General features: G+C 41.2%; 1 protein-coding gene across 18 annotated transcripts in view; it reads right to left on the bottom strand.

The window, feature by feature from the left end:
* Window positions 1-16,475, bottom strand: part of ROBO1 (roundabout guidance receptor 1) — a 1,078,784-nt gene that overhangs the window by 269,875 nt on the left and 792,434 nt on the right. For all 18 annotated transcript variants that reach the window (XM_056807827.1, XM_056807826.1, XM_056807829.1 and 15 more), the window contains one exon: window positions 853-1,179. In XM_056807827.1, coding sequence (XP_056663805.1) covers window positions 853-1,179 — 327 coding nt within the window. The remainder of the gene's footprint in view (window positions 1-852; window positions 1,180-16,475) is intronic.

Raw genomic sequence — 16,475 nt, 5'->3', positions numbered from 1 at the left:
GCATAAAAGGGACGTCTGACCCAAGAACATGCACAAACAGAACCTTTTTAGTTTGGCAGCATCCAGATTCTTTCGAGTGCACTGAGACCTGGGGAGTGTCACTCGAGTAATTGTAGTCACGTTCTCATACACATCGTTCCACTACTCCATATAAAATGACTATCAACGTATCTGAGAGACAACAAAGTGTACGGCACACACACAATTCTGAGTACGTGAAATTTTGCAGGAAGGCCACCAAAAGAGGATTCTATCTATATCTAGGTATCTTGTGCAACTAGCGAACAACATAGTCTTCCAAACAAACATACGTGTGGCCTATTTCACTTACTGCACATTCCATATTAAAGAAGACTAAAAACAAGGGAAAAGGGGAAACATTTTTGAAAAAGTTACAATGCCAAATAATGGCAACCATGTTCTTTTCTACATCTCCAGATCAAAAGCAGAAGAGCCCCAAAACTGTGTGTGTACACACACATGCATGCACACACACCTACCACACAACCAGAACAAGATGCACAAAAAAATATAAAATGGCTCATTCCATTCTTTTTAGGTAACCTTCCCTTCTGTCTTAGAGTCAATACTGTGATTGGTCCTAAGGCAAAAGAGTGGTAAGAGGTGGGCAATGGGGGTTAAATGACACCCAGAATCACATAGCTAGGAAGTGTCTGAGACCAGACTAGAACCCAGGACCTCCTGACTCTCAATCCACTGAGCCACCCAGCTGCCCCCTCATTCATTTATAAAGCTAGAAATTTTCCTCAGGCACAGAATATTATTCAAATTTCATTTTCCATTATCATTAACAAAATAACTGATTTACCCCCAAAACTAGAAATGACTTACTTGCTACCTCCAGCGATGCGTTGTGGCTCACAGCTTCTCCAAGATAATTCCGTGCGACACAGATATAGACGCCTTCATCAGGCCTACTTTTGCGTCCATGTACTATACGTAAGAAAAATAAAGATCCGCTCGGAAGTAGCATCCTATGGGAACGGGAGTCATCTTTGTCTGTTTCCACTCTTTCTCCTCCTTTATACCACTCAATAGTTGGGGTGGGTCTGCCTTCTGCTTTACAGTTCAAAGTAGCTGGTTCGCCTTTTGAAACAATGAGATCAGAAGGATGTTCAACAATGCGAGGAGGAAAATCCTCCTGACGAAGACGGGAGCCTAAAAAGAGTGAAAAAATAATATTTTAATGTATCACTTTCAAGATTTACATTTGTTCTACTTTAAGAGGTTTATAAACTCGTGAGCCCATCCTTCGGGAACTCCCAGAATCTCTCCTCAATCTGCCTTTTCAAATGATCTTCCACTATTCCCCAATAGAAGGCTGGGCAATTCAGCTTAGTCCTATCCCTTACCCCTTCCTGCCTCATTGCTCTCCTTTCTCACTCTCCAAATCCTAGCTGCCCTTCCTTGGAGCCTTCCAAAGAACTCAACTCGACCTCATCTATGACAACAGGGTTCTCCCCCACAAAAGGTGTCCTGTCTTCCCATCAAGGTACACCTTTCTTGAGAGTAGAAACTTTTTATGCATATTTCTATAAGCCAGAATGCCTAAGGCCCAGCTTTAAGGCTAGAAATAATAAGCACGAGTCATTGCAGCAGATATTCATCTTCATGAAGGGAAAGGCAAATTTTAAAGCAATTAATTAAAAATTAATCTAATTCTTCAAAATTGGTGGGTCAAAGAACAAATTAAAGAAACAATTGCTGATTTCATTGAAGAAAATGACAATGAGGAGACCGCATATCAAATCTATGGGATATAGCCAAACCAGAACACAAGGGAAAATTTATGTCCCTGAGTGCATATATCAACAAAATAGAAAGGGAAGAATAATGAATTGGGCATGCAACTTAAAAAAACTATAAAAAGAAAAAATTTAAAAACCAGATAAAAATTAAATTGGAAACCATAAAAATTAAAGGAAAAATTAATAAAATTGAAAATAAAAGAAGCATTGAACTAATAAATAAAAAGAGTAGTTAGTTATTTTAAAAAATAAAAAAGATAAAGTTTTGGTTAACCTAATTTAAAAAAAGAAAGAAGAGAATCAAATTAACAGTATCAAAAATGAAAAGGGTGAAATCACCTCCAAGGAAGAGGAAATTAGGGCAATTATTAAGAGCTATGTTGCCCAATTATATGACAATCTAGGTGAAATGTACAAATATTTACAAAAATATAAATTGTTCAGATTAACAAAAGAGGAAATAGAATATTTAAATAACCCCATATCGGAAAAAGAAATTGAACAAACCATTAAGGAATTCCTAAGAAAAAATCTCCAGGGCCAAAACGATTCACAAGTAAATTCTATCAAATATTTAAAGAACAACTAATCCCAATACTAAACCAACTATTTGACAAAATAAGCAAAGTAGGAGTGTCAGAAGCAAATTTCTCTCTCCATTGTATCACCTTTTTAATGTCATCTCTCAGTGACCTAGAGTTCAAATACCAATGAGTAAATATAAGTATAGATAAGCCTTCAGAGAAAGGAAGTTAAAGAACCAAGGAACCAACGAGACAAGAAACTGATCCACAGGCACTGCCACCCTGGGCATCCTAGGCAAATTAAGAAACTATGATTGGTTCCTGAGATGTGACTTGTGAGAGTTAGTGGGTGGAGAAAAGAGCTTATAAGGTCAGACCAGGAGCCAATCTGTGTCTTCTGGAGGGAGCATGGAGAGCAGAATGAACCCTTGGAGTTTTAGACAGAGACCCAAATGACATCTGCAGATTAGAAAGGGAAATATCTCTCTACCTCTCTCCTATCTTTCCTTCTCTTTACAACTACTACTACTACTTTTATTTAATAAAGTTATTAAAAGAGTCTTACTTAATTCTTTTTAGGAAACAAATATGGTATGAATTCCCAAAACAGGAAGACCCAAAATAGAGAAAGAAAACTATAGACTAATCTCTCCAATAAACATAGATGCAAAAATCTTAAATAAAATACTAGCAAAGAGACTACAACAAGTTATCACAAGGATTATGCAATACAAGGGTAGGATTTATACAAGGAATGTAGAAGTAGTATTAGGAAAACCATCCACATAATTGACCATATCAACAAAAATAATAAAAATCACAGGATTACCTCAATAGATGCAGAAAAGCCTTTGACAAAATACAACACCCATTCCTATTAAAAACACTAGAAAGTTTAGGAATAAAAGGGCCTTTCCTAAAAATAATAAACAGTATATACCCAAAACCATCAGCAAGCATTATCTATAATAGGGAAAATTTAGAAGCCTTCCCAATAAGATCAGGAGTGAAGCAAGAATACCCATTATCATCTCTCTTATTTAATATATTACTAGAAATGCTAGCTGTAGCAATTGGAGAAGAAAATAAAATTGAAGGAATTAAAGTAGGTGATGAGGAAACTAAACTATCACTCTTGCAGATGATATGATGATAGACTTAAAGAATCCTAGAAAATCAACTAGAAAGCTAGTGGAAATAATCAACAACTTTAACAAAATTGCAGGACACAAAAATAAACCCACATAAATCATCAGCATTTCTATATATTTCCAACAAAACTCAACAGCAAAAGTAAGAAAAAGAAATTCCATTTTGAATGACTCTAGACAACATAAAATATTTAGGAATCTAGCTGTCAGGACAATTACAGGAAATATGTGAACATAACTACAAAATACTTTTCACATAATTAAAACTAGTTCTAACCAATTGGGAAAATAGTAATTGCTCATGAGTGGATGAGCTAATATAATAAAAATGATAATCCTACCAAAATTAATTTACATATTCAGTGCCATGCCTATCAAACTCCCAAGAAACTTTTTAATAAAATTAGAGGAAAAAAAAACTATAACAAAGTTCATCTGGAAGAACGAAAGATCAAGAATATGGATGGAAATAATGAAAAAAAATGTGAAGGATGATGGCCTTGCAGCAGTACCAGATCTTAAACTATACAATAAAGCTGTAGTCATCAAAATAATATTGGCTTTACAATGGCTACAAGGAAATGAGATCTCCAAGACTGGATTACCAGGGAGAAGCTGATGCTTTACAATGGATACAAAAGGGAGAGTCCAGCCCAGGGCTGAGCTACCTGGGAGAGGACTTTGATAAAATGGGAGAAACTTCTAAAACAAAAAGAGTACTTATAGTCCCACCTTAACTGAGTTCATTAAGTACTTTAAGGTTTAGTATTCAGCCAGGCCAAGTCAGTCTTGGACTTCCCTCAAGGCAAGTTCCTAAGGTATAGAGGCAACCTTGGGTTTCACAAAAAACAAGCTGACACTATGGACTAGAATGGTGCAGAACATTGATGGAAGCTGGTATATAAAAGTACTGCAAACATGTAGAAACAAAAACATGGCTCAGACAATATCGTTAAGTTTTACAAAATGGAACCATGAGTTAGTAAAAAAAGAAGTCAGAGTCTGCTGCATGCCAGATTTATGAAGTTTAAGTATGCAATTCAATTTCCTCCTGCACAGTAAAATACAGATGCAATTTATCTACCTACCAAGGACACCAAACAAAGCAATGGAATCTGTGGCCAAAGTGCTGGATGACTGTTCCTAAACAGAAGGAATACTATCCTTACAATAGCAGCTGACTCTCACATAGATTTAATTGTTTTCAAATGGATTTGATCAAATTTCCCAAAGGAGGTCCACAGAACAACCAAGGATTCTAAAGGTCAAGAGAAAATAAAGAGAAACAAGCCCTTGACCTGACAATTTTCTGATTTCAAATAGAGCATATTTATAAAGGTTGTTTGTAAAACAAACAATACTATCCTCATTCTTCTTTCCTGGGAGAAAAGGCAGTTGAGGAGTTTGGGGTCAGATCTTGATCCAGATTAATGACAAACATTATAGAACCAGCCATCAATTAACACTTGTTTTGGTTCATGTCAAATTCCTCTAATATGTCCAAAAATTTACTTTGGAAAGCATTTTACCAATTTCCATCTACCAGATGTCCCTTCATTATAATTATTTAACCATTAAACATTAGCAGATATCTCATTCAACTGTAACCGTTAAAAAGACACCGATTTATTGCCATCATAAACACGGAGACTCTCTCTCTGTCTCTCTCTCTCATTCTACTCTGAGAACTTCTTGGCAAAAGTAGTACCAATTCAATGGATGGTTTATATCCCTTTCAACAGAGTACAAATAGCTGTTCACTATTTGTTTGGAAAGAAAGATTACAAAAGAATAAGAAAAATCAATGGAAGGCCTGCAACTCTGGAGGCCAACTCCACATTCTAATGGAAGTAGCTAATGTTCTTTATACATAAAGAAAATGTTATAAATTGAGTCCTATGGAAAACAGATTTATAATTCCTTTCTACAATCTATATTTGACGGCAAGCTTCCTAGGCTACAAGTCCTTTTGGGGAAGCAACATTTAATTTCTTTTTTTTTCTCAGTACCGAACCCAATGTGTAGAAATTATTGTGAAATAAAACTTTAAATTACTTATTGAAATGATGTCTTGTTTTGTTTTATTTAAATTCCTTAGGATGCCATTAGGAGAAAAACAGCAGAGAGGAAGAAAAAAATATATAGGATTTTTTCACTGTAGAGCATAATTTTTCAAATACTTATAAAAATATGGAAAATCTTAGTGACGGGAATTTATGTGACTTCTAATAATTCACTTGTTAATTAATGAGAAATGAGGCCTATATATCTATACTTCACACATCTAAAGAAGACAAATCTTGTTTAATAGATGCTAAAAAAGAAATTTGCTTTCATGTGAATTCTTGTGAGATTAAAAAAGTATCAAACAATACAAAAGATTAAGGAGAAAAATGAATAATATGGTAGGAAAGACTAAAGTAAAACCAGGAAATTATCAAAATTCAAAAGTTCAAAATAAAGTAATTGGTTCTTAGGTAAATAATTCTTCATATACCCTACTGTTCACTAGTATGGCAGATTTCACAGTAAAGGGCTATTACAACATCCTAATTAGCCCTATCCTTAAATATCTTCCATCACCTATCTTCCAACAAGTTACCAAAATGCTATGACTAAATCTCTGGTCAGTCTTTGTTACTCCTCTCTAATACACTACAGTGGCTCATTATCATCCATATGTCAATCAGATATGACCTCTTGTTTAACATCTAAAGTCCTTCACAATCTGACTTGAAGCCAAGTCTATAGCCTAATTAAAAACTGTTCACCAACATACTCTTGGATCTAACTGAAATAAATGGTCTACTTGTTATTCTCCCTATTTAACATTCCTCTCCTAATTTGGGGCATAGACTGTTTTCTTATATCTGAAATGTAGTCTGTAAGAATTTAAAATTTTGTAGCTAAACTTTATTAGATCAAAAGTAGAAGTAGAAAGAAAAAAGACAAGTAGGCACTTAGCTGGCTAACCTGTGGCCACCATTGTGGGGCTCCTTGCAATACTCCACCATGGGTCCAGTCAGCTCTTCCACAGACATGAAAAAGACCTCCACTTCCTCCTTGCCCCAACTTATAAAGTTTTTTTTCTCCACCCACTAACTCTCCCAGGTCACATTTCAGGTATCAACCAGAGTTTCTTCATTTGCCGGGGCCACCCAACGAGGCAGTACCTAGGGATTCACACGGCTGTTTCTCAATGTTCTGGATCTCACTGCTTCCTGTCTCCTTGGTTTTTAACTTCCCTTTGCTGGTGGCTTGTTTATCTCAAATCACTCACTACTATTTGCCCTCCAGATGGCATCATGAGAGCCACAGGAAAAAGAGATTTGCTTTAAACAAATCCCTATTCACTGACACCTCCTAGAATCCCTTGTGTTTGTCCATGCTCAGTTCAGATGTCATATCCTTCATTAGATCTTCCTTGATGTTTTACTACAAAGCCATAGGTGGAAGATCAGGCACTACAATATACTTCTACAAGTGGTCTTCCTGGCTTAGAGGCTAGCTCTTTCCACTATTCCCTACTGTCTTTGCTTGAAGTCACTATGCATATATTATATACTGTGAAATTTAGATTACTCCACCCTACTTAGTCTAACAAAATCAGGAATGTCTACACCCATACTTAAGGATTAAGTATTTAGGAGGATGGACTATGACAGACATGTACTAGCAAATGACAAATCAGAAACAACTGACAGACCCCTGGGCTGTCCTATGTAAACCTCAAATTTCCTTAGACTTATAAATGTTGGAAATTTCACCATTGGGATATTTCATACTTGGAAAATTTCTTACTGATAGTCTATTGGAACGGGAACCCCATTGGCATGGGAGGTTCCTTCTCTTCCCTTCTTAAGATTACTTTAGGACAGAAACCCTTTGCTGAACAATGGAAAGGACTTTGACCTATGCTTAAGCATAGAACAGGAATTTCTTTGAGTCTTGATTGATTTTAGAATTGATACAATGGAGATACTCCACCCTATTCAGTCCTAATAGGATTGAGTAAGGGCTGCAGCCTAGATCAAAATTTAATTATTCCAATCTCTACCATACTCAAGTTAACAGGATTTAGAAAGGGCTGTAACAAAGGAGTAAAGATTTAATCATTTGAAAAATATGACCTTCAACAGACATGTGCAAAAGCCAGAAACCTCTGGGCGGTCCTGGGTTAAGCGAGAGCCTCCATTGACAGGGAAATTGATGAAGAGTGATTGGTAGATGTGAGGACTGAGGGGAGGCAACTTGGATGGTGTCCTTAAAGATAGGAGGGTCTGGAGACTGGAGGAGGTTGAGTTTTTGGTCGGTGTGGTTCCTGGGCTCTGAGGAAGCTTGCTCTGAAGGAAGCTGAAGGTGGGGGCCTCTGAGACTGTTTCTCCATTTTGGACACGTGAGTAATAGGGACTGATCTTTTTCTTTGCCCCAGCTATCTAAGGGCTTGGGCCTTTTGGCCCAGCCTAAACAGAAGGGGTATTTAAGCCCTATTCCCTTCTCTCCCCTTTCTCTCTCTCTATATATCTCTAATTCCTTTCTTACTCCTATTGTAATTAAACTCCAAAAAAGGCTGACGGCTGACTTGAGTTTTTCATTTAGGAATTACATAGCTGATTCCTTGGCGACCTTAAATTAATATATATCAGTCTTTTAAAGTGATTCCTTTGTAACACCTACTTAGTCAAGCCTAAGATATCATTGGTACATGTGAGACACAGGAAAGTGATGCAAAACTGTCTATATATTTCGCGTCACTTCCTCTCTCCAGTCTCTTGAACAGCAGAGAGGTGGCTGGTGGCAGCTGGCTGAGAATGTTGGCATCTTGCGGTGGCATCTACTATTGCCCAGTTTTTAGTGGTGAGTTTTCCTTCTACCATACTGGAGGAAGCCTAGTAACCTAGTTTGGTGAGGCGTCTTCTCTGAGATCTCTCGGGAGTTTTAGGCTGATTCTTTCTCTTTTACCTTCCAAACACTATCAACTTAGAAGCCTCTAATCTTCTTCAGAAACCTTCTGGCAGAGGATTTTGAACTCCCCCTGGCACAGGCCAGATGGGAGAAATCCTATACCTTTCCCTCTCTTTGATCCTTGATTTTTTCCCTATATATTGACTAAACCATCATATATTTCCAAACTGACCTGGGTATTTTTATTTGGGATATCCCCTGGCGACCAAAAACTAAATTTAGATTAGGTCATGACTCTAAATTATCCTTACAGTCCATGCACAGTATCTTTCCCAATAAAATGAATGCTCCTTGAGGACAGAAGCTATTTAATTTTTGCCTTTTTATGCTCAGCAATTAGCAAAGTACAAGGCACATAAATGAATAAATATTTATTAAATCCTTATTTTTGGCACCCTTTTTGGATTGGTGAGTCAGTGTCCAAATTCAAGGGTTTATGAAAACCTAAAACTAGCAAGACAGCAGAAGTATAAGACCACTGATGAAGAGCTAAAAGAACCCCCAGAGGCTTTCTATTCTTCACCCCTCATTTTACAGATGTGGAAGGTCTTGCTCAAAGTTAAATAGGTAGAGAAGAAATTTGAATCTAAATACTCTAACATCAAAGTCGGTGCTCTTTCCATTACTATATTCATAGGAACTATAGTGAGAGGATTTAAGAGAATCACAAAATCACAGAATTTTAAAGTCAAATATTCAAAAAAGTTAAATAACAAAAGGAAGTGAATGACTAACATTCAACAACATGTCATAATATAAATCATGTGTAATATATATTTTATTTATATACCCATATATACATATTAAAAATCCAGGGTTGTCATAGTGTGATAAAAGACACATAACTTAAATTAGAGAAAAATGAATGAAGGAAATAAAGTGAAGAATGTTATGCTTCAATCTCACACTCAAACTATATCAGTTCTTTCTTTGGATAGCATTTTTAATCACAAGTCCTGGTTCTCTGCATTGTTGGCAATAATTCTTAAATGCTCTAATCTATTTTTCAGGTCAATTGTTTTTCCAATGAGATATTTCACATTTTCTTCTATTTTTTTTTTTGGTCTAATGATTTAGTTTTATTGTTTCTCAATGTCTCATGGAGTCATTAACTTTCACTTTCCTAATTCTAATTTCTAAGAAATTATTTTCTTTAGGGAAATTGCATATCTCTTTTTCAATTTGGTCAATTCTATTTAAGAAGTTATTTTCTTAAGTGAATTGATGTCTTTTCCATTTGGCCTATTCTGCTTAATTTCTCTATTTTTAGTGAAATATTGTGCCTCCTTTACCTGGTCAATTCTCTCTCTCTCTCTCTCTCTCTCTCTCTCTCTCTCTCTCTCTCTCTCTCTCTTTTTAAGGCACTCTTTTGTTCAGTAATCTGTGCCTTTTACCAAGTTCTTATCTTAATTTTCTTGAATCACTCTCTTTTCCTAATTCTTCCTACTATGATTCCTTTTTTCCAAGGAAAATTTTTTCCAAGAATTGTTTTTGGACCCGTGTCTAATTAGCATTTCATTACGACATTATTTATGGTTATTTTCAGACTGTTGTCTTTTTCTCAGCTAATTTACTAATCTTCCCTTTCAACTATAATAGCTTTTCAAGGTCCAAAATTTTTGCGATTGTTGTCTGCTCATTTTTTCCAGTCTATTTCTTGACTTAGATCTTCATGTTAAAGTTGGGCTCTGCTTCCCTGGAGATAAGAGGTGATAGCCCAAATCTCAGACTTTTTTACTCTTCTGTGCTCAGAGCAACTGGGGAGAGGGGAAGCTGCCAATTTCCGTTTCTTGCAAGGTGGTGTGATCCTAGGAGAGGCAAGTGTAGTCCCTTGTCTCCTTGTCTGTGCTCTGGTCTTTACCCCTGCAGGATGAAGAAAGGCGCCTGCTTGCCTCCAGCCCCAAGCACTAGTGTGCTCTTTGCCTAGGGCCCCGCTCCTTTGAGACCTACCCAGCCCAGAAAGGCATAGAGACCACAGAGTTACTATTAAGGGCCACAATTAGCAGCAAAGGGTTCCCTGTGATCTCTCTGACCAGTTGTGTGACCCTCCCATACCATTTCTGGGCTGAGAGCTCCTGAGACTCCTGCTGCTGCCACGGATCTGGGCCCAACAGGCCTCCACTCTGGCGGAACAACTGTCTCCTGGAGCTTTCCCTGGCCAGAAAAAGTCTCCACCTGACCTTTTGTTGGGGGCATTATTGCAAAGCTGTCTGGAGGGGAATATGGAGACTTTTTAGCTGGATGGCCTGTGTCTCGGCTCTGCCCTCTATGCCCTACGCCTTTCCTCCTGCAAAGCGCTCTGGCTACACGTTCTCCTTCTGCTGTGAGGAGGCCCTTACCAGAGGCTGCCCCACTGCAGGCAGTGCCGTGTGTCAGTCAGCTGGTTCAGCCTCTTGACTAGCATTTTCCTCAGTCCTTTTCCTTCCTGTGACACTGCCAAGCGCCTGACTCTCCTGGAAGCTCTCCTCTCACTACTTTGTTGTGGCATGAGCCTCCTCCCCATCTAACCATTTTTGTTCCGTCTTCTTTGCTGGCTCGCCAAATGAATGGTGCGTGCTACATTCAGCCATCCAGCAGGACTTCATCCAAGACACTCTGCTCCCCCCATATTATCTCACTATTAACTCATCTGCTCCCATCGACTCAGCTATCACGCCTGTGATGAGGCTATCAAGTGTACTTATCCAGCCCTAGCCTGCCTGTCTCCAGGCTCACCGCTCCACATTTTAAACTCAAGGTGCTGACGCCAAGTTCATTATCGCTGCCCTCCCCTCCCCCAACTTCTCAATAGAGCACAGTGGAGGGGCCACTATCCTCCCAGTTGTCTGAGCTCCCAGCAATAAATCTGGTTCTCCCTCTGTCATTCCTCAGGTTTCCTGACTACCTGAGTAACACTCCTGGTCTAGGACACCTCCCGCCTGACACTCTCTGAGCCCTGGACTACTGCAAGTGTCCTGGTTGGTCTCCCCACTGCAAGTCTCTCCTCTGCTTAGCTGTCAAAGGAATGGGAGGACACAGATCTGACCACGTGATGGCCTGACTCTTCTGTCACGCCCAGAATCCTCTGCCCTTGAGGCCTTCAGCACCTCTCCTCCTCCCGCCCATCTATGTGCCCCTGCACTAGACGCCCACTATGGCCTCCGTCCCCTGCACCCCAGGGACACCGTGCTGATCTTCCAACAAGAAGCCCCATGACCCCCTCCCAGCATTTTCAAAGGCTCTCTCCCAGGCCTGGAGGGCTCTTCCTCAGCTCCGACTCCTGACTTCCTTCAAAGCCCCAAGTGTGTCATCTTCTAAAGGAAACCTGCTTAGCTCCTCCTTCCTTCTGGTACACTCTGGGTCAATGAGCTCCAAGTATCCTGCACTTAGCTGGTTTATACAGAAGCACAGGCTGCCTCCCCAGCCTAGACTGCATGAACTCGGCCTTTCTTCCTCTCCCCAATGCTCAGCATAGCGCCTGGCCCAAAGAATAGGCTTCACACTTGCTAACTAACTGATTGATGAAGCAGGAACCCACTGGAGGAAGAGACACGCGGCCCTAGAATCCCACCGTGCCACTTCCACGGAAAGGCTTTCCACTGGAGGAAGAGACACGCGGCCCTAGAATCCCACCGTGCCACTTCCACGGAAAGGCTTTCCACTGGAGGAAGAGACACGCGGCCCTAGAATCCCACCGTGCCACTTCCACGGAAAGGCTTTCCACTGGAGGAAGAGACACGCGGCCCTAGAATCCCACCGTGCCACTTCCACGGAAAGGCTTTCCACTGGAGGAAGAGACACGCGGCCCTAGAATCCCACCGTGCCACTTCCACGGAAAGGCTTTCCACTGGAGGAAGAGACACGCGGCCCTAGAATCCCACCGTGCCACTTCCACGGAAAGACTTTCCAGTCACTGACTAGCTAATGGAAACAGGACCCTGAGCAGCTCAGTGCCTTTCAGGGCTGGCGCTTTGACTAATCAATTTGCATTTTAAAAGGAAAAACACCGAATAACTTCCCGTACACATTTTCTCTCTATAACACACACATCGACTCCTCAATCATTGCACTTGTGTTCTATCAGGACCGAAAGTTTGTGAAAAACGTGCTCTCACGATTTCCTCGCATATTCCAGTGTTTCGTATCAGAGATTCCGACAGTCCACATTTTATATTATTCTTATTGCTAACGGTGTTCTTTTAGAATTGCCTGAAATGCCATGGAAAAAGGAACCCTATTCTGAAAAACAGAGTACGTTTGATCATTCAAGTCGACGCCAATGAGATGGAAATGTGTCCAGTGATCTCGCCTATAGCACGTACTGTCTACGAGTGAGCAAGACAGAGACAAATTCCTGAATGCAGGTCACATGATATGCTGAGCAGGGAAAATCCACGTTCTCGACACTCGCCCAGGTCTAAGTAGCGAATTCTGCTCTAAGGGTGTTCGGTAGATCCGCGAAGGCCTAAGAAAGGTTCCCTTTGCTTATTAGAAATGAAGCAGTAGCAAATAGCATGCCATCCTCATCTGACAGTCAATCTTGCCCAAGAAAAGGAGTTTCGTGTTACATGTTAGCAAAAAAAGACCTTTTCCAGCGCCTTATTGTGGCGCAGGGCTGACTCGGGGGCACTCAGCAAGACTGGCAGATGGCACGCCATGGAGAGCACAAGCTGACTCCCAGGGACAGACCGGGCTCTTTTTTAAGGCCAGCCTGGCCAATGGCAGTGATATTCATGGACCCCAGTTTTGTTGCACTTCTGTTGATCCCTAATCGATTTTACCCACCACCTTCTGTTTGTGTTTCCTTTGTCTTTTTTAAAACCACCGAACTTCTGTGCACTATTAAGCCCGTCGTCGTGTGCCCAGCTTAGTAACTGTTCAGGCAGTTCCAAATTGATTTCCTGAAGAGTTGGACCAATGGCTCGTTCTACCAGCATTGCATGTGTGTGGCTGTCTTGTCATTTTCCATCTTGGCCAGTCGGCTGGGTGTTAGGTGGAACGGGAGAGTTTTCTTGGTTTACATTATTCTGGCTCTGTTACCCACTGGTCATGTCAAGCATTTTCTGCAGAAAGCTCTCCAGAACTTGGATTTCTTATTTTGAAAACCTGCCTATCCAAGACAGAAGGTAAGGGTTTAAAAATAATAATAATAATAATAATAATAATAATAATAATAATAATAATAAATGGAGAATTAAATGAAGAATTAATGAGATGTTACAAGATAGCATGTAACTGTCAAATAATGAAATAATCAAATCAAATAATGAAAACAAATGTCATAAATTTAGAAAAGTGTGAGATTGGTCTGGGAAGACTTTATGGAGAACCTATGCCAGGAAATCAATTTGGAACTGCCTGAACAGTTACTAAGCTGGGCACACGACGACGGGCTTAATAGTGCACAGAAGTTCGGTGGTTTTAAAAAAGACAAAGGAAACACAAACAGAAGGTGGTGGGTAAAATCGATTAGGGATCAACAGAAGTGCAACAAAACTGGGGTCCATGAATGTGATAGAAAAATTGCACCCTGAGAACAAACGAAAAGGACAGTTTCAGATGAAAACCAAGCCAGGAAGATGCCAAGGAAATGCTTCTCTTAGAACTAAACTGTCGAAGACTGAACTCTACCCATACTGGAGACGAAGGAGGAAGCGAGAGAGATGATGCTGTAATGTTCAGAAGAAAGCATTCGTGTTCGGGCAGTCTGTTTTTCTTTCCTGTTCCTGTACAAGGCGGGACTTTTCATTTGTATGGGAAGACTATTGTCAGGTGGAAGGAATGGGTGGGCAGAGAGGCAAAAAGGGGATCAGTGAAACATTCACAAGTAGAAAATGGAGCTGTCTCCAAAAGAATAGGAGGCTACCCTGTAATATTACATTCTATTACACAGAGTTGAAATGGTTACAGTTCAATGACATCTTTTGTCTGGTTTTCCTTATTTAAACATTCATGATTATTAATAGTAATGATTAAAAAACTTCTAATCTAGAAAGAAATTGAAGCTCAGAGCTAGGGAATGAAGGCAACATGCATACAGACTTCAAGCATCCTCAGCTATCCCTTATTTATAAGAATAATCTAACTAGCCTTTAAGGTTTACAAAGCGCTTCACGAATATTTGATCTTCATAACAAGGCTAGAAGCAAGAGGCTATCATTAGCCTCGCTTTACAGAAGAGGAAATTGAGGCAGAAAGAGATGAGGTGACTTGGCCAGGGTCAAAGAGCTATTAGAGACGTCCTGCTGGAACACAGATGACTTGGATTCACCTCCCCCTCCGCTCTTTTCTGTCGACGTGACCTTTGACAAATCACTTAGCCTGCTGTGGCCTCTGCCTCCTCCCTCGCAGAGCAGAGGTCTGGGGTCAGAAGGTCTCTTGAGATGCTCTCCAATTCCAGATGGATGAGCCTTCAAAAATGCCCTGGAACTGGGCCCGTGACCTCCGCCTCGTGCTTCTCTTCTCCGTGCTCCCCGGAGCCTCGGCTCTGTGCTGTGCCAAAGGAGGCTCCCGAAAGCGGCCAGGGCGAGTGTTTCTCGGGGGGCCTCCGTCCGCTCGCTGCTCCAGGGAGGAAGCGATTCGCCCACCGAAGAAAGACTGTCCGGGGATGCTTTCCCTGTCCACGAGCCGCTCGTTCACAGAGAACACGCGTTCCAGTGCGACGCTGCTGCCGGTTTCTGCCTCTCGACTAAAAGTGCACACCAGTAGGGATAGCAGACTGGTTGTGCGGGGCCTGGCGGGACGGACGGCTGTGGACCCTCTGCTAAGCTACCTTCCCAGCCCCGATTCAAGACCAGACACCCGACGGCCCGGCTCCTCCTTCCGGTTTCGTCCCTTCACGGGAGTTACCTTTAAGGACTCTCCTGGGCATCCGTTCTGAGAGGCCAAAAGGCAGTCCTCAGAGCTCCTCCTGGCTTCACCGGCTACCCAGCCCCCAACCATCTCTCTTGGGTTTTGGCCCTTGTATAGGAGGGGAGGGCTCTGTGTGCCCACCCCTTCCTTGGGTTACGGCGAATTCGAGACGGTTCTAGGCAATGACTGCACAGAACAGCTAGACACCGTATACCCGGCACTGTGAAGTTCAACAAAAGAAAGGCTTTCACGGAAACTCGGCACGCCTTGGAACAAAAGACACTGTAGGGGCCGTTCCTGAAATTCCCCACCCATTGCGTGTGAGGAACGCGGCGCCATCTTATCCACATTCCAGCAGTGTCCACACCGTACTGAATGTTGTCTTGGGGGCCTTGTTTGGCAGCTTCACTGGTGCTGTTTTCAAATCTTCGCATTTCCTGAAAGGCATCTTTCAAGAAATTACACAGGCTGAACAGATGGAAATGAAATCCATCTGATTGCATACATAAAACAACTTCTCACTGCGCTTAAACCGACAAGATCCAGATAGCTACAAAGTCAGAGGTGCTATTAGATAGTCCCAAATGCTCTACGCAGAAGGAGCAAAGGGAGGAAGTGGATCAGACGACTCAAGGTCTCCTCCAGCAGCACTATTCTGGGCCGTGTGAACACAGGCCTTTCTCCCTCCCTCTTCTGATTTCTCATTTCTCCAGCTCTAACAGCGTTACATTCCGTCTAGAGTACAGCTACTTGTAGGCGTGTCCTGTCACTGCCCACAATTCCTTGATGGCAGGGTAGGAAGTGCATTCATGCTCCTGTCCCCAGAGAGCGACAGGCCGTAAGCGCTTTTTGGATGTGAATGCTGGAAAGGCTGGTGACTGAAAGGAAGGCCCCACGCTTGTGGAACTCTGCAGTTCATCTGGACGACTGTCCTCCCCGAGTTCCAGTGACGCTGTTCTGTGGGACGCTTTCAGTTACTCTCCAACAACGTCTGCATGAACTGTAGCCGGCATAGATATTTCATATAGCACACCTATGCTAATATAGAACAAGCACATTAAATAGAAGAAAGATCCGCCTCCTGTCTAATTAGATTCGCTCTAGAATCCTGATATTAACAGAGCGTAGAGAGGACACAGGTCTATTTCCCCGCATTTGAATGTAATCAATTTCATCCTTCTTCATGCTTGTTCACTGACATTTGCCTTTGTCTCTACAAAGCTCTTGCTTTCCCA

This window comes from Monodelphis domestica, chromosome 8, assembly GCF_027887165.1.
Source record: "Monodelphis domestica isolate mMonDom1 chromosome 8, mMonDom1.pri, whole genome shotgun sequence".
NCBI lineage: Eukaryota > Metazoa > Chordata > Mammalia > Didelphimorphia > Didelphidae > Monodelphis > Monodelphis domestica.
Note: the sequence above shows the minus strand (reverse complement) of the source record. Positions and strands in the feature narration are given on the sequence as shown.